Source organism: Parus major, chromosome 12, assembly GCF_001522545.3.
Source record: "Parus major isolate Abel chromosome 12, Parus_major1.1, whole genome shotgun sequence".
Taxonomy (NCBI): Eukaryota; Metazoa; Chordata; class Aves; order Passeriformes; family Paridae; genus Parus; species Parus major.
In genome coordinates this window covers 13,572,064-13,598,460 of record NC_031781.1, presented here as the reverse complement: position 1 = coordinate 13,598,460, position 26,397 = coordinate 13,572,064, and the positions used below count along the sequence as shown (strand labels likewise).

Below are 26,397 nucleotides of genomic sequence, written 5' to 3'. Positions count from 1 at the left end.
ACAACTGGTGGGAAATTCATCCTACCTAACAATGCCTGCAAGCCCATGCAGGGAGATGAGATTCAGCCCCAGGAGCAAAGTCTTGATTAGAGAGCCTCAACTTTTCTGAGCTGCTTTTTCCAAGCAGTTCACTGCTCTGAGATCTTGCCTTTCCCAACTAAACTCACTTCTGTTTTTAGAGCATCCCATCTCCATTCTGGGGAGGGAGCACTGAAGAAAAGCAAAAATAGCAAACACATGAGAAAGTCACAGGACTATTTAGATGAAACACTGAGATGACACCAAGGTAGCACTGGGCCAGATTTTCCAGGCACACATCTGTCGCCTCATGTAATCTGTGTATCTCTGGACACTTTTTGTATATACCTCAGGTGTCCAAACAAAATCTCAAATTGCACAAAATCTGAGTATATTCATGCTTCTCCTATAACAGCAGCTAAGTCTCATCTCCCTTCTCACCTGCACATTTCAGGTACATTTGCACCACGCAGCCAACCACCCCACTGTACATGCCAGACATCCCATCTGTGCATGCTGAGTTCAAGGGCCAGCCACAGCCTCAGCTGGATCCCTCCTGCAAATAAACCTTGTTTTCCATCATCTCTGCAACATGCTGGAATGTTACATTATCCATCAATTACTTCCAGTTTTCTAATAAGTAAAACTGTAGGAAATTGCAGATCCAGCCATTTCCTTTTAGAAACAATGGTCGATGTGCCTGGTAAAGCACCAGGAGACACTTGATGGCTACTTCTCTCTGTTTTATTAACTTTTAAAATAAAATAGTATTTTATAATTGTGTAAACTTAAAGCACTTCACTACAGGGTGTATTTGTAATGAATGTTGGAGAAATGACCTATTTGGAAGTGAATCAAATTACAAACTCACATAACTCAATTTTCAGGATCTCTCCCATGCATACTAAGCAGAAATGAAAGAAAATGTGGACATGTTGAAGACAAAAAATAAACATGTAATACCAGGAAATGTGACTTTTGGAGTAATAAATGTATGTCAGGCAAGAATAACATTTCAAGGAATCAAATTCAGTTCCCACTGTTTGGAATTTGCTGTATCTTAGAACATGTTAAAGAAATAGATGCTTTCAAGTCTGGTCTGTGCACAGCAATCATAAGCAAAACAGCATGTGATTTCCCAAGGAAGAAACATAATTTTAGAGTCACAGTGTACTAGACTTGAGATTGAATTATGCATTCTTTTCTTAATCATCTCAATTCCTTGAAGAAATCACTTATACAAAAGTGAGCAGTTTCTGCAGTGGACTTGGCATATCTAAAACTAGAAAACTGTAAATGCTCTTTTGAAGCAGGATCTTAAATGGCATGAACATTATATATATATATGTATTTATAACTACACTACAGTTTTCAGATGTACTTAAAAAAACCACAAAAAACCTATAAAAACTGTTTTCCTAAATCGCTAGTTTTAAAGCATTCAGACACCAAGAGATGCAAACAGACAATTAATAAAATTTTCAAAAAGCATTTCAAAATTATGGTTCAAATTCATTTTGGTTTTTTGCTTCCCTCTCCCTTGGAGTAGCTATTTCAGATCCTCACCACTGCAATGGATGGGAAACCTCTCATTTCCAGCTTAAGTTAATGGCTACACTACAGTTTTTCATCTTGGGATGATGTTGTTCATTTTTCCTTGCCTGCCATTTTCCACTCCCCAAGCTTTCCTGGCCTCCACAGGCCTCTGGAATCTGTCTTCTCCTCCGCTGAGCTGCCATTCCCAGCAGTTGCCATGGCCCCATCCACACCAGGTCTAGCCAAATTCATTCCTCCTGCACACCAGAGGAAAATTCTGGAGCCCCAGACTGGTGCTTAACTGCAATCTGCTATAAACGAAGGAAACCTCCGTGGAGCTGGGCCAGCCCCAGCCCCGAGTGCCGAACCGCCGCGAGCCAGCCGGGGTTACCTGAAGGGGTAGGCAAAGGCTATGTCAATGCTGAGGTCACTCTCTGACTTGTTTGCACAGTCCACACTGAGGCGCAGCTCTCCAGAGTACCCGCCGCATGTTGCAAATGCAAAGATTGCAAAAAGCTGTCAAAAACAAACAACATTTTTATTTTATTTCGTTTCAGCGACCACCACAAGCAGATCCATGCAGTAACTCTAGCTGCAGCACCGGCCCCCTTGGGTCAGGTCATCCATCACTGCTTGCATTTAAAGCATTGCCATACATTATCCCTGCACCCTTCCCAAAAGCAGAGAACCACGACACACAAAGCTCTGTTGCCACACATCACCATTTGTCCATGCCAGGCGTCTCAGCTCATCCCTCCTGTCTTGAGCCCCATTTGGGATTCACAACCCAAGCAGTTATTTAAATCACCCCACTGACAGGTGAGATTGGACAAGAAGAGAAGGATGAATATTGACTGAACATAATGAGTAATTCTTAACCCAAACAAAACACTGGCAGAAGTATTTAAAAGGTGCAACCAGAAGTAGCAGTAGCAGACCCAGACAGCTCACACAGCTGCCATCCCATTTTGTGGCAAAACACAGAGTTGAGTTGCCCTTCTCCCAGCTCATGTATGACTTAGAAAAAAACCACAGTGTTTTTTAAAATTACTTTTCCTAAATTACTATCATAATCCAAAGTGGACATAGAGGTGAAGTAAACTGACTGCAAAGCAGAAAGGAATTACAGACTTTGGCTGAAGTCAGGCAAACTGGAAAGGAAAAAAGAGCTTGGAAAAAAGCTTTTCCAGGAGAAAAACAATGAAGGAGGGAATATGCAGGGCAGAGACACATAAGCTTTCATATCAAGGGTTCAAAGAAAAGAATTGGAAACAGGCATGGGTATCTTCAAACACCATTGGTGCAGGCCTCCTTGGATGACCCTAAGTAGAAGTGGGGACAATTTATGCAGTTGTAATTTAAATTAAAGGACAGGTTAGATTTTGTTGATTGCAGCACTATAGCTCTGAAGTAACTCCATTAGTTTTAACAGAATTACTGTGAGATCTACAGACGGGCAGATAAGGGAAATGACAAGCAAATGCCCAATCCCAGCCACAACTAAATAAGCTAAAATCAGCAACCCAGAGGAAAGGAAGAGAGAACACGTTTGGGAAGGAAACCATGTTTTTGGACACTGAAAAATTATGCAGCAAGCAGATGTAATGGCAAAATAACAGACTGAAAATATAATAAATAGAAAAACGAGATCTTTTCTTGTTCTACAAGGCTTTGCAAAACATGCCATTAATCTTAGTTCTCCCAATTTGCAGCATAAACAAAGCCCCAGGTTTCACAAGCCTCCTTGGAATTCAGCTTTGCATGTGCACCTTTTCCCCAGAGAGTGACAGATTACAGGGGTGACACCTGAACACTGGGGCAGGGAGACTGACCCTCCCTGGGTCAGAGCAATGTGCTGAGCACGATGGAGCACAGGGAATAACAGGAGAATGATGCAAGATTCCACCCTGCCATTCATACCCTGATCACCCTTCCGATGTGATCAGGGTATATCATACATGGAGGATAGATTTGTAAAGGTAGTTAGGTACCAAATGACAAGAAAAGTTAATAAAAACTTTGACTGAATCAATTTTTCTTGCTGAGCTCACTGAAAAAGAGGAAACCTGAACTCCACTATGAATTGACTTGTTAAATATGTCACAAAATAGATGTTTTCACTACAACTTAAATAGTGTTCCTTCATCCTAAATGAGACACTTCCTCTCTACACACAAGAAGTTTCTGCCCTTATATGTAACACAGCACTGAAAATCAGCATTAATCACCTCAGGTTAATTTGTGAGGTGATGTCAGAAAACAATAAATTAAGGAGAACAGGAGGGAACGCTGACCTGCTTTCTGGCCTAATTAACAGAGTTGCAAATGCAAATATTTTGCAGGTACATAGGCACAAAGATTAACAGTGATATATAAAGAGGAAACTTGAAAGCCAGCAGTGTGAGACCTGCCATAAAGAAAGAGCAAAACCTCTCAGCAAGGGGACAAGCAGAGTAAAGAGGTGCAATTGAAATACATCTCCTTTAATCATGCATTAGAAATCAGTATAATGGGTGTCATCATGTTTTTTCACCAAGGGCATAGAGCCATGCCCAAAAACAAAGCTTAGGCCATTCCTTCCCAGGAAGCATCTCCTCCAGAATTCCCAGTTCTTCCTCTCCCCTACTGGGAACATCTCTGACAGCAGACTCTCACCAGGAGATAGCTCAGATGCAGCCTTTACTCACCCTTTAGCCCCACAACCAGCTCTTAACTTAGCTTTTCAGCAAACCCCTCCAGGCACAACCACCGGCTCCCACCCTTACCCAGCACCCACAAGGCAGGTGGGAAAAGGAAAAGGACCAGGACCATGCTACCAGACCTTTCAACCAAATGTCAGCAATGCCTCAGCCAGCTCCAGCTTGGCTCCCTGCTGTGGTTGGAGCAGATGCTGCTGATGGCTGGGATCACCCAGCTGCCAGTAATGCCCAGCCAGTGCCCACAGCCCCATGCTCAGGGCACAAAGCACCTTTAGGAAGCATATTTACAGTTTCCATCAAGGGAGTGCAGAGTGAGGGCAGTAAATCAATGGTATTTCCCTGGGGTATCCTGGCCAAGCAGCAGCATAATTCTTCTCCTCCTACCTCTGCATTTCTCCTTCCCCCCCACCCCAAGTTGTGCTGCTTTATGTTGTCAGAGGAGTGCCCAGAGCAATAAGCCAAGAATTACTAGCTGGTTTTTTGTGCACACAGTAATTCTGTGGCCATTTCAGGAATACTGTAAACACTGCTGTATTTTATTATAGCAGGATTTGTGTAAATGGCAGTTGTAAACCCCATAATGGGAGCTTTATGGGCCAGATTCAATAAAACCCCCATCTGTGAGATAATTTTATTGAATCTGGCTGCTCTGAAATTGAAAAGTTTATGGAGAAAGAGAAAGTGTTTCCCCATGTTCCTATTTACTCTTTGCCTATAAATCAACACTCAGCACTAGGCCTATCTGCAAGTGTGCATGCATCCTGCTTCCCCCTTCACATGAGATAAATCTCCCCAGGTGCAGTTATCTCTGTTTATCCCATGGCTGCTGCCTGCCAAGGCCTGACAGCCTGATTCCTGTGCCTGGATTCCCTGGAATGGGAGAAACCTGCTGCCCTTGAGGCAATAAATCCTTGCTGCCCTGGCTGTGCCAGGCTCCTGCTCAGGGCAAACCCTGCTTTTTCCTGTGCTCTCCATCCCTCCTGCAGCTGCAGCTATTGCCTTGCCATTGTTACACAGTGGGGAGCCTGCTGCCTTCAAATGTGCCTGGATCCTTGCAGGGAAATGGAAAATGCCTGTTCCCAGCCTGGATCAGGGGTCCACATTCTGTGTGGGATAACACAAACCATCCCACAAGTTCAGTGTGTGCTATGGAAGCAGTTACCAGGCCACCCAATGAGGCCACAGCCCGAAGGGAGGGAGAGGAAGGAACATGATTTATTTGTGCTTCTCAGCACAGACTGGAGCAATGCACATTTCACATGTCCAGCCTAGCCTGGCTGGAAGATCATCCTTCCTCCTCATGGTCTCAGACACAACGCTGAGAAGGTAATGAGTTTCTGTAAAGTGATTAACACCATTCCCAGATCCTGTTATGGTGATATTCCCTCTTTGACCTCCAGCCTTGGCCTGGACTATAGGTATAATTTTGTAAAGAAGTATAATCCCACAGTATAACTTAACCAACAGAAATTATATTTATTATGGTACTATGTAACAATAAACCAGCTTTCCCTGTCAAATCAGACAAGCATGTTTTAAAGACCAGTTGGCTCCTTAGCACTTTGAGAAAAAAAGCAATGTAACATCCAGCAGAGCACAACTGCTTCTCACACCAGCACAGGGCAGGGAAATGTTCATCAGATGATTTATGGAACCACCTCCCTTCTTCCAATGCCAGGTTTCAATGCAATGGCAATGAATCCTGTAATTCAGCATTCAGGTGCTGTCATTTATCCAGGCTCAAGACTGGTTCCTTTGTTTCCCAACCCAGTGGCCAGGGACTTGTGGTGTGTGATGATGCCCTGAGGGATCCCAAGTCCCAGCTGTGAATTAAACCTTTGGTAGTGCCTCAGCATAGGACCCTGGACATCACTTATCCCACTGTGGAAGGGAAAAACAGGAGGATTTTGTATCGCTTCTCCCTGTTTGGCTTTGCGACAATTCCTCGCAATGCCTGCTGAGCAACAGTCCCGCTCTGAGCACCAGGGGAAGGCAGAACAGCTCCTGACAAGGCAAGTTAAAAGGCTTATGTGGCACATGTTACAGCTGAAACATCCCAGTAGGAAGACAACACTGTCATTTAAAATTGATGAAAATTCTATATAAACCACTTGCTTTTTCTGGGAGCATGTCTGCCCTGTGCAGCAGCCTGCTGGCTGACAGGATGGAGACGTGCTGGGGATGCACCCCAAACCTATTGTGCTGCAAAGGAGAGGACCTGCTCTGCCTGAGGGCTCCTTGGTGGGTTCTCCAGGAGGGCAAGATCTTAAAAAGAAAGTGTTAGTCTTGCCTGGAGCTGTGGTGGCCAAAAACAGGCTGTGAGGGACACAGTTCACTATGTGGTTAGGCTTCAATGCTTTCTCTTGGCAGTGAGGAAGGAAAATGGGAATGAACCTGCTGGATGCTTTCCCAAAGAGGTCCCCCCAGTCCCCTACTCCTGCCCTAACACTGGAAAGCCAAGTGGAACTCTTAACACTTTTAAAGAGCAACCTGAAATATTCAAAACGCCTGCACTATTATTAGTCATTTTACATGTTCAGAGTGTTTTAAAAGCAGACCTATTTTTCTGGCATAATTTCTGGATCTGAGACCTCCCTCTCTCCATACCACCATAACAGAGAGACTGCAAAACCTCTGCCAAATGTTCCATTGCCTTACATTTCCCACTGTGGCCAAGAGTGTGTGTGGAGAGAGGAGGGAGCACATTGCTCTGAGGGCTCTGGAGACGTCCCCCCCAGCACTGCTCACCCAGCAGAGTGTCTCGTTAAACTGAGATTATTTATTTATAGGGTAGAACCAGTAATTGAACATTGTTATTAAGGTTGCAAAGGGAAAGTTTGAAGGCACTAAATGACTGTATGAGAAACATTTACTGCAGAATTGATGGCCCAAAATATGTCACCAGTGAAGGATTAGGAAGCACTCTCTCCTCTGGGTCTCTGCCTGTTTCTTTTTTAAAATCTGGCATTTTTCCTGCACGGATCTGAGCTGCAGACTTCCTGGAATCACTTCTCCTACATACAAGCCTTTGTGCACTGGAGATTATCAGATTATTGACTTTGGGATTCCTAATTATATCAACTTGACTGCTTGATGAATTGGAGGTGGATAGCATCGCAGCCGACGCAGTTCTTGTGGGGGTGACAACTAGCTGGAGTCATTTTCCTTCAACAGCTACACAGGGAGAAAGCTGAAATATATTCTGCTCCTGCTGAGAAACAAACCCTAAAGCCACAGTTCACTGATTGCTGGGATTTAGTGTCCCCACCTTACAAATAGCAGCATTGCTAAGAAGGCTCCTGTGCCAGCCCAGCCCTGGTCTGTGTGGAGCGAAAACTCCGGGGATGAGGGAGCAGCTCAAAGTTTGGGCATCAAGAACCACACGTGCCACTGTCATCCACCTGGAGGAGACCAATCTGCTCCATGACTTCCACATTGGGCCATGGAGTCTTCCTGAGGCCAACTACAGCAGCAAACCTCTGTCTAGAATTTTAGCACACCCACAAAAAGCAGCCCTTGAAGCCACCTGGATGGAAAGACCTGACCCCAGAGCAGGCAGGAACCCCACAACATCCTCTGTTTAAAGCACAACACCTCATTTAATGCTTAGCATTTTTTTTAATGAAAAAAAACAACCCAACTTGATTTGATTCTTAATGGAAAAACTTATGGAAATGAAATTGCGGTATTTTTAGTGAGTAAAGATCATTTTATAATAACTTGGTTATACAATACTTTAATCCCAAGGAGGCAATTTTCTGTCTTTTGCTTTGAAGAAAACCTTTATCTTTTTCATTCATCATCCATTGATTATTCTAAAAATCCCATTTAGCTCCACCAAATAATGGTATGGTAGTCTTTTCTCATTATATTTTAATAGAATAAAGCCCAACTGTATATGACAGGATTAGACAGCCATTCGTTGGGGTAAAGAACTGCTCCTCCAGATGGCCAGACAGAATCTGTGTAATGCCTTTCCTTTTTATTAAGTTCAAATGTAATGCAAGTTGTTTCATCCAGTATTTAATGGGTCAGCCACAAAGTTGAAAGCTACTGCTAAGGTTGGTAGCATGCATGGAAGAGTTAACAGGCAGAAAATAGAGACACATATAGAGCATCTCTTCTTGGATGCAGTTAAAAGCTGTTGGAGTACAAAGGTACTTCCACAAACTGGGCAGAGCTGCCAAGCTCTCCCAGCACCTCTAACCATAAGTCAAAGGTCTGAGGTCAGCATTTACAAGGACCTGGGGGGCTTTTAAAATTTATTGTATAAATTGCTTTCAGCACATGGACATTGACACATGGGTAACGTGTCTTCCATGAAACAAAACCGACAGGTGCTGCAAACAGGTTTAGGAGTACCTGGGGTAATTACTGGGTGTTCATGGCTTCATTTGGGATGTATCATAGACATACCTACAGCCCTCTGCCCTCAGAACAGCCTGGAAGTTATGACTCTTCCTCTGCAGCCTCCACAGCTTCCCCTTCGTGCCCTTTTCATTTAAGGACACGGGAGCACAAGTTGGACAGACATGTTTAGATTTGTACATATAATCCCTGAATGACTCATGCTGTGACATATGTCACTGCAGTAGAGATGTGCTCCTTTTTAGGCCTGAGAGCTTTTCTAGTCCTAGTCTTCCAGAAAAAAAATAAAATCAAAAAACCAACTGTGGCAGTAGTCTCTACCAGGATCCACATTGTGACACTGCCCAGAGCATCACAAGTGCCCAGAGTCCTGGAGAGCAGCCACCCCCAGTCTGTGTCCCCTTCCTCCTGTCTCATGAACTGCTTTGGCACCAACCACATGTGACCACCGCAGGCAAAACCATGGAAAGTCACGGTAAGGTACAAGAGAGCTCTTCTAATAGGTCAAGTCAATTCTCATTTTACTAACAGGTGATGTGCAACAACCCAGCAAACACTCAGGTTAATGAAAAATGTAATTGTTTCTGCTCCCTCCAGAAAACAACAGGTTTTGTACAGCCTCTACAGCCTGATTATATGGGATTTATTGCGTTATGGGATTTATTGTGTAACAAGTGTAAACATTTAATTATAAAATAAAAAACATTGGACTGCTGCTCGTTTCCTCTTTTGCTTGGTGGGTTCAAAAGCATCTGGGCTTAAAATGGCCCATAATGTAATATAAATGCATACAGAGCACAATCCAAGCTATTACCAAGTAGGATTTACTGCCTCTAATAATCACAGGGATTTACATTATGGCTGAGTGACATGCACACACAGGAAGCACTCTGGGAAGGGAAAGTGCCCCCAAACTTAACGTCTTTAAACCCTGGCTGGCCAACATAGGCACAGGGACTCAACCACAACCAAGGCTAGAGCACACTGCAGCCCTGCATGGCAGGGACCACAAACCCAGCTAGCTAAAGTAGTGCTGTACACAGTGTGCACAACATCTGCCCTGGGCTGGGGCTGGGACAAAGCCCCTCTCCCAGCCAGGGAGCCCAGCCCCATTCCCAGCTCTCCCAGCATCACCACCAGGCACCACTGTCTGTTGGCAACATTCCCTGATGGCTCCTGGAACTGCTTCCTCGCCTAATTTGTGCCCTTGTTCTTCCCATTAGCTTCAGCTCCTTTCCCAGCACTACTGCATGGAGCTGGGCTCCTAAGGAGAGTTTTCCTGCTCCAGTGACAGATGCACACAGCAGAACCGAGGCTGGAGCGCTCCTCTGGCCAGAAAATGCTCTAACAGCTGGGTCCCTGCAATGTGCCACAGTGAGGGGGTCCAACCAAACCCTCCCTGGGTCAGCACTGATGGAAAATGAATATTACAGGAAAGGCTCTTGTCCTTCAATCACACTGTATTATTTATGACCTAATGATTGCCCATTGACTAGCAGGGATTATACATTCCTGAAGATGTTTCTGGGTGAATGAAAGGGCATTAACCTCATTATTATCACGTCCATGCTCATCAGAGGCCATTAGTAGCTTCCTCTCAGCTCCCTAGGTTCCAGTGTAACTATCTGGTGTCATCTGCTGCCTGTCACCTGCTGTCCCACACGCCTGCCCTGGCTCTGTCTCCAAACATGGGGCCCATTGCCTCATCTCAAACCAGTTTTGGACGGAAAAATCCACTGGAACTGGCTTTGACCTCAACACCCACCTCTGTGCAAAAGGCTGGAAGAAGAATTTGCTCCTGGCTAAATATCAGCCCACATGGTAAAAATAATTTATTTTTTAATAATTAAGATGATGGGCTATAAATGAGCATTTGCTTTGCTGAGCTCTGGGAATTCACAGGGAACATTTTGAACAAGAAACATTTTTAAAATTAAAACCTCCCTCTCCTCTTCTTTTCTGCCACTCCTCTCATACTCTGTCCCCAGAGATGGTATTGCTCTCCTTCCCACACTTAAATCATAAAAAGCAACACCTAAACACAACATATTTAGGAAATGCTAACAACACTGTTCTTATCTCACCAGCTCTGAAACACTTCATCTGGACAGGTTATAAACTGTCCTGCTCCCCTACATCCTCCCCCTTCCTGTGCTGCTCCACACCTCTTGCCTGTCTCTTTTTTATTCACACCCCTTAATTCACGATCCCTGAAATCTGTACCCATACCTGCTTCCAAATACAAAGAGAAAAAACTTTTCAAAAAACTTGCTTGGATGTTCTCCATTTCTTTCATGGTTCAAAATACTTAATTCTGAGACTGCCAGTCATCTTTCTCTTTCTCTCAGCTGCCACCAGCTGCTGCAAATCTTCTGTGCCACTTCCCAATGTACTTCAAATCCTCTCAGACCCCGGAAAAGAAACAGACACTTGTACAAAACCAATAATGCATCTATATGTGTTTGGCTGTTGCAATCTTTACATCTGCACTGCTGGAGATGAACATCCAGCTTTTTTTTAATCTATAGACTCTGGCCTGTGGAATAAAGCCAGGACCACTAAAATAAGGAAGCAGAGAAAATACAATCAGAATGGAAAAAGCAATTGAACATGCTATAAACTTAGAATCAGGCGAAAGCTAATTATGGCCATGCTCACTGAAAAGATAAGGACACAGTGAGGGAGATAGACTTATTAATTATTTGTGTTATGGTAGCACTTAGAAGCCCCAATCCTTTATCTGGGACTAGCTGTACTATACACGGCAAACACTTAGATGTATCTTTGGGTACTGGTACAGAGTTTTAAGGAAAATGTGCAAATGCTCTCTTCCTTTGCCTTCAGCAGTTTCTGGTTTGTTAATGCTTTTAAAGGAACCCGAGTCCACCATCAGACTCATTCTGAGCAGCTCACAGGATGGTCTCATCTCAAAGAACAGATAATCCAGCATGAAGGCAGCCTGCACTCAGGGCTGGATTGAGTAAACCCCAGGAAACCCCCCCAAAGCGGGGATGAGCTGCATCCATCGCCATCCACATCCCCTGGTGCGGGGGACACAACGCTCATTGTTGCCAACAGAGATGTTTCATCCTCATTGACTCTGAGCAACTTTGATTGCTTTTCTAATTAAGATACATTTTATGGTAATCTACCAAGCCCCTTAGACTAAATCACTCACTTAATCTGTTGTTAGTGCCCATATGTTTACAGCTTTACAGCCTGCTGCAGCATATTTGCTTTGCCATGGTGCTGGGGAGCTTCAGTGACAGATGAGCCTCTGCACGGCTGTTCAGGTGGCACAGGGCTCTCCCACCCACCCAGCCTGAGGGACAGATGGACAGACAGCCCTGACACACACACACAGCGGTTTGAAAAAGAGAGGAGAGGAAAGGTACAGCACTGCAGATACCCCATGCTGATCACCTGTCTCTTCCTCTGTCTCTACAGACAGCCTAGCACATCTTTCTCATTTTCTCTTCTTTCCTTCCTTTTTTTTTTTTTTCCTCTCCTCCAAAATAAGAGGTGGCACATGACAGGAGAGGACTGCTGAAGAGTTTCACAGTACTGTCACGTCTCTAGATCCAGAAATCATTTACCAAAGAGTTTCACTGCAGGTGAAACGGCTCTTTGCAGTTTTTTGGTCACATCTGCAAACTAAGGACAGGCAGAGCCAGACCCTCCATCTGCACTGGACACTGAAGGAAATAAAGGCTGAGCAAGCTCCATGGTTCTACAGGGGGGTGTGTTCCCAGCCCCAACCTCAGCTACAGCCCAGACACACCCATGGGCACTTCCAGCTTCTTCAGGGTTGGCACTGTGTCACCACATGCCCCTGGGCTCCCCAGCAAGCCTGCCTTCCGTGCAGGGACACACAGCTGCAGCACTGGCAGGTGCAGCTTCATCTCTTCATCTCACATCAGGCTGCCTGCACTGGCTCTGGATGAAGGAGCAGGGATCACTGAATGGAAATGTGGACCTTCCCTGCTCCCAATCCATGGCACAGCTCTCAAATGCCTGCATCCCACATCTCAGCTGAGTACCTCAAGCTCAAGAGGGACCCAGAGACCCCAGTTCTGCTCAGACCAGATGAGCTGAGTGTCAAACCCACCATGCACAAATGAGTCAAATCCACAATGTTTGAAATTACTTGTACTCAGCTTGCTGAGGGAAAGAGAGCCCACAAGCAAAATCAGGAAAAACCAAACTCCAGGTTAGGCTGTCATCTACCATCCTATGTTCACAGAAAAATTCCCTGGAAAAAAATGGTCATATAATTCTACAGGAACTCTTAATCAAGAGTAACATGAAGAATAAAGTGCCACTTGCCATCACCAGCACTGATAGGCAGCTGCTACCCAATATCAATACAAATACCTTTCCCCCTGTAGAGTTTCTATTGAATCTGAACAGGATCAACAGAGGTGAGGAAAGCACTCATTATGTCTTACAAGGACTTGGCTAAAAAAGAGTATTGGACATTCAGAAGGAGATGGATATATAAGAAATCAATTTTTTAAAGGGTTTATGGAATTTCTCTAAGAATTGTTTGAGCTGCTAGAGGAGCAGCCAGGAAGACAGGTCTCAAAGAAAATGAAGCTCCTGGGATCCAAACACCCAATAATAATGTTTCAAACCCCTTTCAAACCCTGATGCACCTCCTAGCAGGGGACAGCGATGCCTCCATCCCACTGGCACAGATCAGAAATTTTCGTTCCCAAGGCTTGCAAAGCACCATGCTGTGAACCTGTCCCTGCAGCTGCACCAAGCCTAGTTTGCACATCAGCCTGAAGTCATCTTGCAGAATGACCATCACAAGGTCTGAGAGCTGAAACTGGTGGTACAGCCACCCCCAGACCTGCTATCACCAAGTAGCTGAAGATGAAGGATCACCACACATTACAGCATGAGGATGGGCAAAAGGACAGAGACAAACCTCACAAACACTGAAGAATTCTGTATGTATGACATGATGAGCAGGGCAAGCTCACCTGTCCCCAGGTTTGTCAGCCATACCCTGTAGAGACGTAGGGCTGATGGGATCATTTCTGCTCAGCCAAAAGCTCCTCTGCCAAGAGAAAGTCTTGCAGCAATATACTTAACCACATTTTCTCTTTGTGCCTTAAGCCCCTTGGCTGTTGGCAACCTGCCCTCAGGGACAGGGAGGAGACTTGCCCCTGCCTGCAGTCAAACCAGCCATTTCATGCCACTTTTCCCACTTCAAAGCTATTAGGATGAGATAAACTGCCTTCCTTAATAAACCACAACCTGGCTTCAGGGCAGTCTGGCACCTCTGCTATGATGACTTACGTGGCACAGGAAAACCAGGCCTTTAGTTTTGCATGGTAGGAGCAGGACCTGTGCTTTTCCATCCCCTCCCCTCCTGGGTCACCCAAAGACGTTCTCTGACCATCACCCTGCTCACCTCAAGGACTGCACTGAGCCAAACACCCGGGCTGAGCAAAGTTAGAAATGCTCAACACAGTTCTCAGGCAAGCAGCATTATGGTTATAAAGTGTGTGAGATGTGCATTGCTCAGACACCCATACCCTCCACACCTGAGGAGCTAAAGGACCATGAAAAAGACAATTATTGTTATGCACCTTGTTCTCTAACATGGTGGCACACGGCACATTTTATGTACTATGTTTCCTGTGCCAAGCACACACATTCAAGCTATGCAGCTGCATAAATATATATGGTCCTTATGAAGCAGCAATCACAAAAGCACCAGAAAGCCTCTGAACTGAGTGCCTATTAACTACATTTTCAGGAACAAAGCACATGGGCTCGCCTGTGGAATGCCCTGGCTGTGCACCAGCATCAGCTCAGCCCAGCCAGGGCACAGACCCAGCAAAGCCCATGAGCCACTCTGAGGGTCACACCACCAAATATTCCCATCAGCTGCTCTTCAAGCAGGTGAGAAGGCACACGAACTATTACATTAAAAAATAAAAAAAGGAGGGAAGGAGGGGGAATGAGCAATTAAAGCTGTCCAAAAGCAGCTTAAAATGACTAAGCAGTTATTGGCAATCTGAAATTTCTCCCAGATTTTAGAAGAGTTTAGCTTTGGCTTACACAACATCCTTACCTTCTCCTGTCGGTTCAGTAAACTCAGTTACAGCCTTCTAACATCTTTTTAAAGTACACTTCATATATCTATTAGCATACCCTGGTATCATGAGAGTAGCAGACTATTCTAGGTTTAATCTGTTGATTTTCTGAGCAGATACATACTCAAACATGTTATCATAGCAGCTCCAACTTGTGCTACAGCTGGAGTTCTTAAAGACTTCTGGAGCACCAAAGCTATTGACTCATGGATACAGTTCAAGTATGAGAGAATTAAAGTGTCAATAAATTAGTTAATATAATGCTGCAAACTCAGGTGTTAGGTAGTCTGAAAGTATTAAAGCTATACATCTTGTTTTCCTCAGCCTATTATTACAGTCTCTGACTTGTGCTGCCTGGAAAGCTCACCAGGAGCTATGATGGCAAGAGAGAAATAACTGCACCTCGCTGTTATTCACAGGTAACAAGGAGGTCTCCAAGTTAACCAAGAGGGCTGAGAAATGAGGCTGCTGAGCTGTAAAAGCAAAGGCAGGGAGCAGAAATTCAGAGCAACAGTCTATTGACCTGTACTAATGGTGTTACACTCTGAAAAGTAAACTATTTTCTTAATTAAAGATTTTCTTTATTTCATTAACATATTTTGATGAGGAGCATGTTGCTGCCAAGCTGTCATACTTTAGATTGATCTAAGGTAATGGGCATTCAGATTTCATACTTCAGCTTGATCAATATTAAATAGCTCTGATTTATTTTTCTATTGAATATTGCAGCATTATTTTGGAGGCACCTCTGATTTAAAATGCCAGAAGGAACACAATAAATAAGAATTCCTTTTCCCTTTAATCATCATTGACCACGTTTCTGCAGTAAAATGAAGTGCAAAACAAGTTTTCAAAGCAGGCATCCCTCTCTGCAAAGACAAATACAAACTGAAAATATTTCAGCATATCTAAAAATCACAGAACAGTTTGACTCAGCATGAGACTACAAAGAAACCAAGCCTAAACACAATTTTGTGGGCTTCACGATTCCTGAAAAACCCCACTTCTCCCCCAGCCAGTACAGTTACACAAATAAATAGAGATGCATATAACTTACCGGAGCAAATATCACCATACACATTTACAAAAGGATTTATAATCCAACTTGCGTCTCCTGAAATAAAGCAAGGTTTGTCTCATACTAAAAATAAAGGCTCCCAAAAGCTTCTCACAGGAGAGAGAGAGAGAGAGAGAGAGAGAGAGAGAGAGAGAGAGAGAGAGAGGGAGGGAGGGAGGGAGAGGGAGCAAGCGAGCATCAGCTCCTTGCCTCGCTTTTTATGAAGCAAATAAGGAGAGCAAGAAAATCAATGCTGAGAGAAAGTGAGATGATATACCAATCAGGCAGCAGCCTCAGACTTGTTTGCAGAGGGATGGCAAAATGCTCATATTATTAGACACTGACTACACAGAGCCTGAGTGGAGAAAGCGTTTCCCCTCGGCGAGGGGCTGATTGCTTTGCTGTGGTGCAGGTACCACCATGGTGGGCTGGGAGATGCAGCCCCTTCCCACCCACTGCTAATGCAGCATTGCTTTGGTCCTCCTGTGTGCCCCATAGAAAAGAATCAGCTCACAATTTTGGGCTGAAGTTGAAAAAAGCTTGAACATCCTCCAAAATGTCACTGGAGGCTTCCTTCCTCATTGTGGGGCTTGGGGGCTGTTTGGACTCTGTAACATTTTGAGATGCCTTTCACTGCACCTCGGACAGCTGCCCTGCAGCTGCAGCAACGAGCCCATCCAGAAAGGGGAAAAGACTTCCCAAGTCTCCCATACCTTCAATGTGCTGAGCTCACCCTGTGCTTGCACAGATCTCCAAAGCATCCTCCTGAAATCTGAGCTTTTGTCCCTTTTTGTGTATCAGAGAAAACCAGTGGGAAACCCATGGATTGCCCTGCACCAAGAGGGAGAATTTTTGTGCTATTAATCCACGCAAACAACATCTTTGCTGTGCCACATGTGTGTTGGGGGGAGAAGGATGTATCAGAGGACAAGCTCAGGCACCTGTTTGTGAGCTGGACACATCAGTGGCAGCCAAACACCACTTTTTGGGAAGGTGCCACATTTGCTCCCCCCAGCAGCTACACACAAACCCCACACCCTGTCACAGCAAACTTCCCCACAAGAGGGGTTTCAGGCCAGTCCCACAATCTGCATCCAGGACATCAGTACATTAAGAGCAGGAATGGATCTGTGGATCCCTTTTGGAAAGGTGTCTGCTCTGCACTTACCTGTGCCCCAACACCACTCAGTGTAACAAAGACTAAACCATACTGTGCTGTTTATTGATCAGTGCTGAGCTGATCACTGTTTTACCCTCTTTTTTCACCCACAGCATCAAACATTTACAAATACATGTTACATAAAGCAAATTTCCCTTTTATTAGGAGACAGAAGTTACATGCTGGTATACAGATACAGCTGTGAGGTGACAACAGTTCTCTGCACTACAAAATTGGAGCACAATTGCTTTTCCCCAATGGCTTGGGATTTACAGTAAGTACTGGAATTCACAGGAAAATACTGAAGACAAAAGCAAGGAGGCTGAATTCATCTGGTAATACAGTTGTATTATCTGTTGGGGGCTGGCACTTCTGGCACAATCCAGGCACAGAGGATGCTCTGACAACCCTTTATGAGCACAGTACTCCAGGCCCCTCTCCCACAAGCAGGAGCTGCACAGCCAGGCTGACAGATGTCACTGCTGTCGATGTGGCCCTGTGTTTCCAGCAGATACAGCCTGATACTGGTGGATGCTGTAATGAGGAGATGCTGTGATGCTCAGAGAGTTCTTCAGGCTGAAGCACTGCTCTGCTGCGTGGTGCATTTTAACATACACAAAAACGTTCACCAGCTACCTGCACACCTCCTGAGCTCCAGCCACAAAGATTAAACACCACAGTGACTTTGGTCTGCAGAGCTGGGCAGCATTTGCTCCCCCCTTGAATTGTGAGCAGCCCTTAGATGCCTTATAAATGCAGGCAGGAGCTGCACTCTGCAGTCACATTCATACTCCACGTGGTCAAAGGTGACCAAGGACCACACAAAACTTACCACCCACTGCATCAGCACAAAGAGTGATGCTGGCTCTCCCGCAGCCCTGGGAGCTCTTCTCCAGCCTGTGGGTGCACATTGGTGGAGGATGGCAGGAGGATACTCAGCTTGCCTCAGCTCCCCAGCTGATGCATCTCACTGCTCCTGGCCTTCTTCACTGCATTCAGTTCTCCAGCTGGCACTCAAATGCGCTGTATCTCATGGTGACCAGCCTCTTGCTGCAAGGTGTGAGAGTGAAATGCAAACACCTCTCATTTCATTTTCCACTGAGAAAAATCCCTTCCCACAGCTAACAACTGCTTACTAAAGTCTTCTGAAAACTTTGAAAAACATACATTAAAAGAGTTTCGGTGAGCTGAGAGCTGCCATGTCTCAGCCCTCAAAACATGTGTGCACCTGTGTGGGATGAGCAGAGCATTTAGCCAGAGCACAGTGGGTTGTGGCAGATGAGGACCTGTCCTGTAACAAACCTCCTCCAAACAACACAGTAACACAACTCCACAGGATACAGAAACCAAGGACTGCTTTTTTCCCCTAACTGGTTACACACCACAAATGCTGTAGGTCAGTTCTAACACTACTGAAAGGCAAATGTGCTGGTGTTTGCTGACAAGGCAAAACACTTGTCAGGCTGCAGCAGACCCTGCAGCACGGTCCTTTCTCCAGGTTTATTAGAGTAGTTTCCAAAAATTCATCTGAAATACTTGATGGGGCACTCAGCATCACCAAACACGAGAAGAACTACTGCCAACACCAGCACTGCTATGCCATGTCTCTGTGCTGTATCACAGCTTTTTACTTCTGATTTTTGAGTTGGGAGTTTCAAAGCAAACTAAAAAACTTCTTGGGATTTAAGCCCCAAACTAATTTAGGTACTATTGAAAAGCAGTATACATATAGCAGATTTGCATCAACTTTGTGCAAGGTTCATGGCCAGTGTTGCTGAAAGGGATGCAGTGACACCAGGAACAGGACAGGCAGCAGATACTGCAGGACTCGGGGGAGGCATCTGCATGAGGTCAGCTCAGAATTACAGAAGCTGGAAAACACCCCTCAGATCACTGAGTCCCACTTAACGGAGCACTGCCAAGTCCACCACTAAACCACATCAGGATCTTCAGCTCTGCCCAGGGCTGGACTGCACCCTCACTCTGCCCAGGTAAAGCCAGGAACAGACAGCACCACCAAAGGCCCTTTGGACCATGCAACTGCATCAGTGACCAATCCACATTTGGAAAAGTTAATTAATTAATAATATTAAAGTGTCCATCCCACCTGTGCTGCAGAGAAAGCATCAATCAAGGCAGCAGTGGTGTCCAAGAAGGCTGAAGCCTGGCAGAGGGGCTGGAGCTCCAGCTGGGAGAGGATAATCAGCCTACCTGCAGCCACTGCTGTAAACAACCCACCAGTACAGGGAATATTAAGACAGGCTGCCTGTTTGCCAACAGAGATTTTCACATTTCCCTCTCAATCTTTATTTAAATTTAGGAAGACAGAAAATTAACGAAGTCTGAGATCTGTAACTGGAAACCATTTGTTTTTCTTGTGGAAATGGAACGTTTCCTAATGAACTTCCCCTCCCCCTGTGCCACTCAGATCCGGATGCAAATATTGCTGCGAGTTTATCAATCTGCGGCTTGTTTCACGCAGTTTGCAATGCTAATGAGTAAACCAATTTTGACATATTATGTAAGCCAGTTTCTGAAACAGAGATTCTTGGCAGGCCAAATGTAAACACAGACACCCTCTTGCATCCAATTTAAATGAGCATGTTGCTGAAAGCACTAAGGGCTTGATTCTGTTGACTTATTCCTGATTTACTCCAGTTAAAAAAAAAGGTGGGGGGGAAGAAGAGAAAGAAAACTAACAAAAATACCTCTTCAATTCAATTACTAGTGCAGCAGCAATTTGCAAAATGGATCTAATTTTGTAACAAGGACATGTGCTGGAATAAGCTAATACAGGGTGGTGACTTGGGCACTGTGTGAGCACAGCACACGCCTGGGAGCACACATGCCATTCCAGATGGAACTGAGGGGGGAGATGACAGCTCTCCTCTCCCTCATCCCCCCAAGCCAAAATTAGGTCCAGGTAGTGGCCCACGGGTTGGAGCAGCCCCAGAAGGTGACTCCTTCCAGCCTCTTGCTCTTCCACCAGAGCTTTGCAGAAGAATGATGCTGTCTATGGAGGTAGCAGACGCAGCCCAAGAGCAGCACCAGCTGTTTTGAGCTGCCCCTGTCCTTCACATGGGCCATTAGGAACCCAGAACATGAGGGAATATTTGTTTCAGCACACACTAAAGTTTGCACTTCACCAGTACACAGTGTCAAGACCCCAGGCACTACTCAGTACCTTGCCCACCTAGCTCACACCTGGCAATGCAGAAAGTCAGACACTGTGCTTAATGGATTAGATCCACCTTTTAAAGACTAGCACCAGAAAAACATGCTGGGAGGTACCCACTAAGAATGGCAGACTGCAACAACCAGCAGAACAACTGCCAGTGACACAGGGATGAGCTGCAACTCACAGGCTCAGAGGTAGGGGTAGGAAAAAAAAAAAAAAAAAAAAAAAAAGAGAGGTAAGTTTTTAAAAGGCCCTAAAAAAAAAAAAAGGCTCTACCAGAGAGATGAGCATGATTTTACTGGAGTGAGGAAGGGCCAAAATCAAATCTTTCATTTGCACTTTTCCCAGTACCATCTGGAGCACTTGCATCTGCCAAAAGCTCGGCGCATTTCTTTGACTAGTGGAACCAAACAGGGTAGAGGCAAACCTGGAGGTGGCCTTTGGCCTGCTATCAGCTCTGGGCACCTCCAGAGTGAAACACCCGTGTGAAGTTTAATTGTGATGCTCCTGCCATGACAGAGTAAAAGCAATCAAATCAGAGACATGCTGTGCTTTGAGGTTGGGTGTGCTGCCACAGAATGTATTTATTGTGTGTCAGAGATCCCACCAGGCACCAGAGCTACAAACACCACCTCACATTAAATTCCCTGCACAACATCACAACCAGGATACCATTTACCATACCTGGATCTTTTACATTACAAGGAAAAGGAGAGTAAAAGGAAGAGTACTTTTAATCTCCAAGCAAATATCCCATCCTGAGCTTTCAATGGTGAGAGCAAACTTGAGAGTTCTTCCCTTTGTGCTGTGCTGCACTTTCAAGCTATGATCATAAGCAGCCAAATGACACACATTTGTTGGCTCATTAAGTTTCACCCTGCAAGTTTAACAACTGTATATTTCTAAAGTAATTCACATTCTTATGCCATAAGAGAAAACTTACTGCTGTCTAGACACCGAGGGGAAAAAAAAAGGACAGTGCTTGAAAGGAGGGCAGCAGACAAAGAAGCATCACTTGGGATATGAACAACAGGGACATGAGATGCCTGTACAGACCCAGCACCACGGGGCACAAATCCCAGCACTGCAGGGTATGGAAGAGCAGCAAAGACTGGGAAGAGAAGATGCCCTGCAGATCTGAGGGACCTCACTGATTTTTGTCCAAGTCCAGCTCTTTGCCAGATAACAAACACCCCCACCAGTCACACTCCCATCCCAGCACGGAGCCCAAGGTGGGAGTAAAGCCCAGAATCACATCACAGCATGGACTCCCATCCCAGCAGGGAGATGAAGGCAGCAAGCAACCAGTGCAGACTGATGTGCCACAGCACCTCCCTCCATCCCTCCTGCTTATCTACACCTGGCACATTACAGTAACAGACAGGTAAATGGGGATTTCATTCCTAACATCTCATTTTTTTACTGTAATTTTAAATTATTTGGAATAACTCCTGCGGTTAGAAACCCAACTGTTATTCAGAGTTAGTCAATTTGGAAAGCTCTCACTGTCCATTCAAGCATCCCCTGGATTCCTCATGCTCAGAAGAGTGTTACTGCCTTTCCCTCATTCCTAGTGCTTTCTGCATTTTAACACTGTCCCATTTCTGCATGTCTTAAATACCAGATACTAAAACCATATAAAGAACAATCAGAAGGCCAAATGGATACCGACTGGATGATGTAAACAGCATGAAATAAAAGAGAATCAGATTATTTTCTGTTGTAATTTTTATAGCTATTTAACAGGAAGAATGGAAAAATCTAATTACTGTCAACTGTAAGTTTTCAGCTACCCAGCCAGCAGTGCGCTGTTATTAAACTACTGTATAATTGCCTCTTTTACTCTGCTTCCCACAGAAGTTGTGTTATTTCACTCATAGTTAAACTCATAATATTGGCTTCATAACTAATCCTGTCAATCGAAATCCCCGGGGGCTGGTGCAAGGATAAAAATAGCAAGCAGTTGTTTCTTCCCTCAGCTTTCTCTCAAAGCCCATTTCTACAGGCACTGGGGCTGCAGCTCAGCAGTGCCACAGATCTTGGCACCACCACTGGCCTGTGAATGCTGCTCCTATGGCTCAGAGGAGGCAGAGGGGAGGGACAGGTCCTTCCTGCAGGAGATTCAGTCCCTTGCACTGTGTCTATCCCAGGAAAGGCCAACCTTACCCACCCCTCCCTCCTGACCCAGGCAGCTCAAATAAGATATTTGATGTTGCACAGTTGAACCCCACCTCCAAGCCCAGCTGCCTACCCTGGGACTTCTTGCCAGCCCAGAGGCTGAGATGACCTCACAAAGCCTGAGGAGACATGAAAAACGTGGCTTTGTTCCTTCCCCAAACACTGGGACAGAGTCTCACACAGAAAACCCCACCAAGATACCCAGCTACCTGTTCAAGCATCAAAGATACCCACTGAGATGTCTGTTGGGCCCCAGGATCCTAAAGGTCTTTTCAATACTAAATGACTGTGCTTCTCCAAGATGAGTACAATTTGTCTATGCACTTACAGGAAACTGCAAAAACCACCAGATTTTTGGCCATCCAAATAGTTCAGCTCTGTCTGAATCCTTGTTTCCTGTACATCCTGGATAGATGTCCCTTGCTAATTCATGGCATGGTCCTTTCCCAGAGATGGCACTGGGTTTGCCCGGGTCTCCTGCCTCTCTCCTCCAGCATGTCCTTCCTTCCCTGTGGGACACTCCTCTTGCCCAGGACACAGAGGGCCTGAACTCACTGCTCAGCTCAGGTTTGGGATGAGGTGATAGGGCTGGAAAGGGTGAAGAAAGATGATTTGACCTCACACTCAGCCCTACAATCTATCTCTCTGGAGACAACAACCCTGTGCTGGGGTTGCTCTCTGGTGGGCACGCACAGAAACTGCTGAGAGCTGGCAAGGAAAAGATGGGAAACAACAGATTTCCCAAAGTGGTGTCCCAGAGGAAGGTGCCTGTGCTGGGGGGGACCCAGTGCCAGAGAGCTCTGGTGCTCCCATGGCTTGGGGGACTGCCTTGGCTGACAGAGCACTCAGCAGCCCTGAGACTTAAAATAAACATGGCCCAACATAGTGTTAGATTTCCCACCCATGGTGTTTGTGCAAATGAACCCTCAGGCTGACAGACCTCCTTACTCAGAAAGCTGCAAAGACACAGAGAAACTGTGTTATGGCCAAAGTCACCCTGGTGGTGGCACTGTCAATGAGCTGCCACCTCCCTGCCAGCAAGCAGAGCCCACAGCCTCACTGAGAACTATTCCTGTGTCCAAGTACAGGAGGAGAGTAAAGGACAACAAGGAAAACTGAGGATGCAACAAGCAGCAAAATCTCCTATTGTTCCTACAAGTGCTGGTAATGCACAGCACACAGAGGAGCTCAAAGCAACAAAACACATCTGGTAGCATGAGCCAGCCTGCCTCAGTGGAGGTGATAACATATGTGCCCTTTCTGGATGCTCAGCCAGGTCCCTCAAGGAGAACATGGCAAAGCAATCACTCTTATAAACACAGGCCTTAATATCAAGATCACCATCCTTGTGGTCTGATTCTTCAAAGATTCAAAACCTGCCAAAACTCCTAATCTTCCTCTTGACTATACTGCTTGTGGTGTGTCCATTTAGAATTTCCAACTCTTCATCCTCAAAGAAGAGGAGAAACTAGAGTCCCATGCTGTCCTATGCTCCTCGTGAAGTGACACAGTGTGTTTTGATGAATTCCCATCAAACAGCAGTAGATCCTTCAGGATGAATCTGGAAGAGGAGAGCACAGGTTGTGTAAGTAGTGGGTAAATCAAGGGCAGCCTAATTTTCCCATTTGCACAGCGGCCCAAGCATGCAAGAAAATGTGTGCAGGGTCCCTGTATCCCCCAAATTAATGTACTGTGGATGAAAGGATGAAAATGTATTTCAATTGACTCACTGGTCAGGGAGAAATGAAAAGGAAGTACATTACTGCTTCCATAAGTTCTAATTACCTGTGGATTTTAGATGCAAGAACAATGCATTCATCTTGCTACCTATTTTTCATTAAACATAGTTCAATCAAAGAAGCCATCAGCTTTCTTAGATGGGAGTAATTAAGGAAAGCACAGGCTGTTGTGTTTGCAGTGGAGACAGGAGCCTTCCCCTTGGCAAATCACATGCTCCCAGATGCATCCAACCTACCAAAAGTTTTGAGCCAGCTGTAAGCCCAAGGCTTGTTCCCAGATGTGGGGCACCCTGCTGCTCCAGCAATTAACCCACCCACTGCTCCAGCTCCATGGGATGTGCAAATCCTTCCCCCCTACCTAACTGCATCTGTTATCAAACAAAACACAGCTGCTTCTGAGAAGCGCACACCATGCCACAGACCTGCCCCTGTGCCAGGGTACAGGGCAGAGGAGATGTCTGTATGTGCCCATCTCATGCTCTGTAATGGACTTCCAGTCACACACAAAGAAGTAGCTGTTTCCTTGTAACACAACCAGGGACCACTAAAGAAACTCCACAAGGACAACAAAGCTGAAGGAAAGCAAGGGTTGAGCCATGTGGTAAAAGGTAAAAGGCTCTCCAACTGATTTCCCCAAAAATGAAAGTGCAGGATGCTGTGCTGGGGACATCTTCAGTTCTGTCTGAGATACGCTGACTACGGCATGTCATCAGGGTATCTGGTATTGTCCTAAGGCTCAGAAAAATCATTCATGCCCCCAAAAGAAAGTAACATGGCCAATGCAAACACCAGGCAATGTCTTACCTGAATCACCATCAGCAAGGCTCTTTCAAACTTCAGCTTCAGGAAGGTCAGGGGCTGAGGTATAGTATTTCCCCTGTGAACGAAGGCGAATGGTGCATGTTTTAAGTTTCACGTGAGGCAGCCACACAAGTGCTTTAGGTTGACCTTCCCTGTGGATCACAGAAGACTGTCTTTGTCCAACCAGCAGAGGCCTTCTGTGCAAAGCAGCTCACTGTCCTTGGGCTTTTGCACATTTCGTGTGTGTAAGATTCAAGTATTTGTTATTATTTCTTGAAACGAAAATCCCTCCTCAGGAGCAGTGCTTGGTGTACATGGAAAACAACATTCTCCCACACCAGTCATTTCCAGTAAATCAGTCCACAAAAGTCTGGGTGCTCAGTACATGCTTGTTGGCAATTTATGCAAATCTGTTCTACAAATAATCTTGACAAATAATGCTAAGAGTGAATTTGAGCTGAGGCTGTCTGAGATCACAGGTGTTAGTTAGGTTATCAGACACAGTGGGTGGCATGTTAATGTGTTCACATCTTAACTAGTGGGTATAAGCGAGAGGCTTGATCTACAACTGAAAGAAAAAACTGAAAGAAAAATTGAATATACAGCACAACAGATACTGCTGAACAGATTCGCATGTGGGCACTTGATTTATCACAATGCCTACATAAATATGTATGGAGCAACTGTTTCAGAGAGGCCCCATGCATGGACAAGCCTGTCAAATTAGTTTTCTGATCTAAATATTAAAATTGGCCCTTGGCAAGTAATATAAATAATAGTCTCTTACAAAATCACTGTTTCAATTAATTTTATGGCATCACCTTAATCTGTGCAAGAAGGAGAGAGAAGCATCAAACAGGCCTCAAAGCCAGCAAAATAAATTCAGAGTTGTTTTCAAGAGGTCTGCTTGTCTCACAGTTAAGAAAATGCACCATGAGATGGAAAAACAGATTTAAGTCCCATCTCTGTCAGGGTCTAATTTTTCTCTGTAGAAAAGTAGGAAGTATTTCTTGCAGCAAACACAAAGTGTTTTCTCTTACTTCAATAAACAATCATTTTTTCTGAGCAGTTACATCAAACAACTTACATTTTTTTGCATCCTCCAGTAGCTTTGTTTTACTGCAATTGTCATTGTTTAAAGAGGAACAAAAAGCAAATAAAAAAAAGTACCTTTCCACTTCCTTAAACCGATTAGAAATGTCATTCACATTACCCTGTGGAAGTGAAATGAACTATTCCCAACAGCCACTCAAAAAATACATAATCACCATAATTACTGGTGGCATCTAATTAACATTCAGCTTCCTCTCTACAGCAGCTACAGCTGGACAATCCATTTATTTCAACCTAAAACTAATGCTCTCCTAATTATTTTCCATCTCGCTAAGCAGCCCACCTGTGCCCATTTTCACCGACAGCTCCGTCTGGCACAGCGTGAGGGCAGAGCCTGGTGAGCTCAGCCTGGAACTGCCTTGCTAACAACTGCCCACTGCAAACACAGGGACCTGCTCCCACTAATTATACAGCTCCTGGCTCTGTCAGCCTGCTCAACCA

The 26,397-nt window shown here is 45.1% G+C and overlaps 1 protein-coding gene and 1 long non-coding RNA gene across 3 annotated transcripts in view; both read right to left on the bottom strand.

Moving 5' to 3' along the window:
• SYNPR (synaptoporin) overlaps window positions 1-26,397 on the bottom strand; it is a 98,679-nt gene that overhangs the window by 25,456 nt on the left and 46,826 nt on the right. The window contains exons 1-2 of one of the 2 annotated variants that reach the window (XM_015641245.3): window positions 15,789-15,903; window positions 1,946-2,070 (exon numbers count right to left, since the gene is read on the bottom strand). In XM_015641245.3, coding sequence (XP_015496731.1) covers window positions 1,946-2,070; window positions 15,789-15,812 — 149 coding nt within the window. In that variant the 5' untranslated portion in view covers window positions 15,813-15,903. Of the gene's footprint in view, window positions 1-1,945; window positions 2,071-15,788; window positions 15,904-26,397 lie in introns of those variants that run through there. The other variant, XM_015641242.2, reaches the window with a different exon arrangement.
• Window positions 20,673-25,988, bottom strand: LOC117245050. The gene is made up of 3 exons (XR_004499210.1): window positions 25,931-25,988; window positions 24,847-24,919; window positions 20,673-23,864 (listed from the first exon to the last, which is right to left on the bottom strand). It is a non-coding gene; the product is annotated as an uncharacterized LOC117245050 (long non-coding RNA).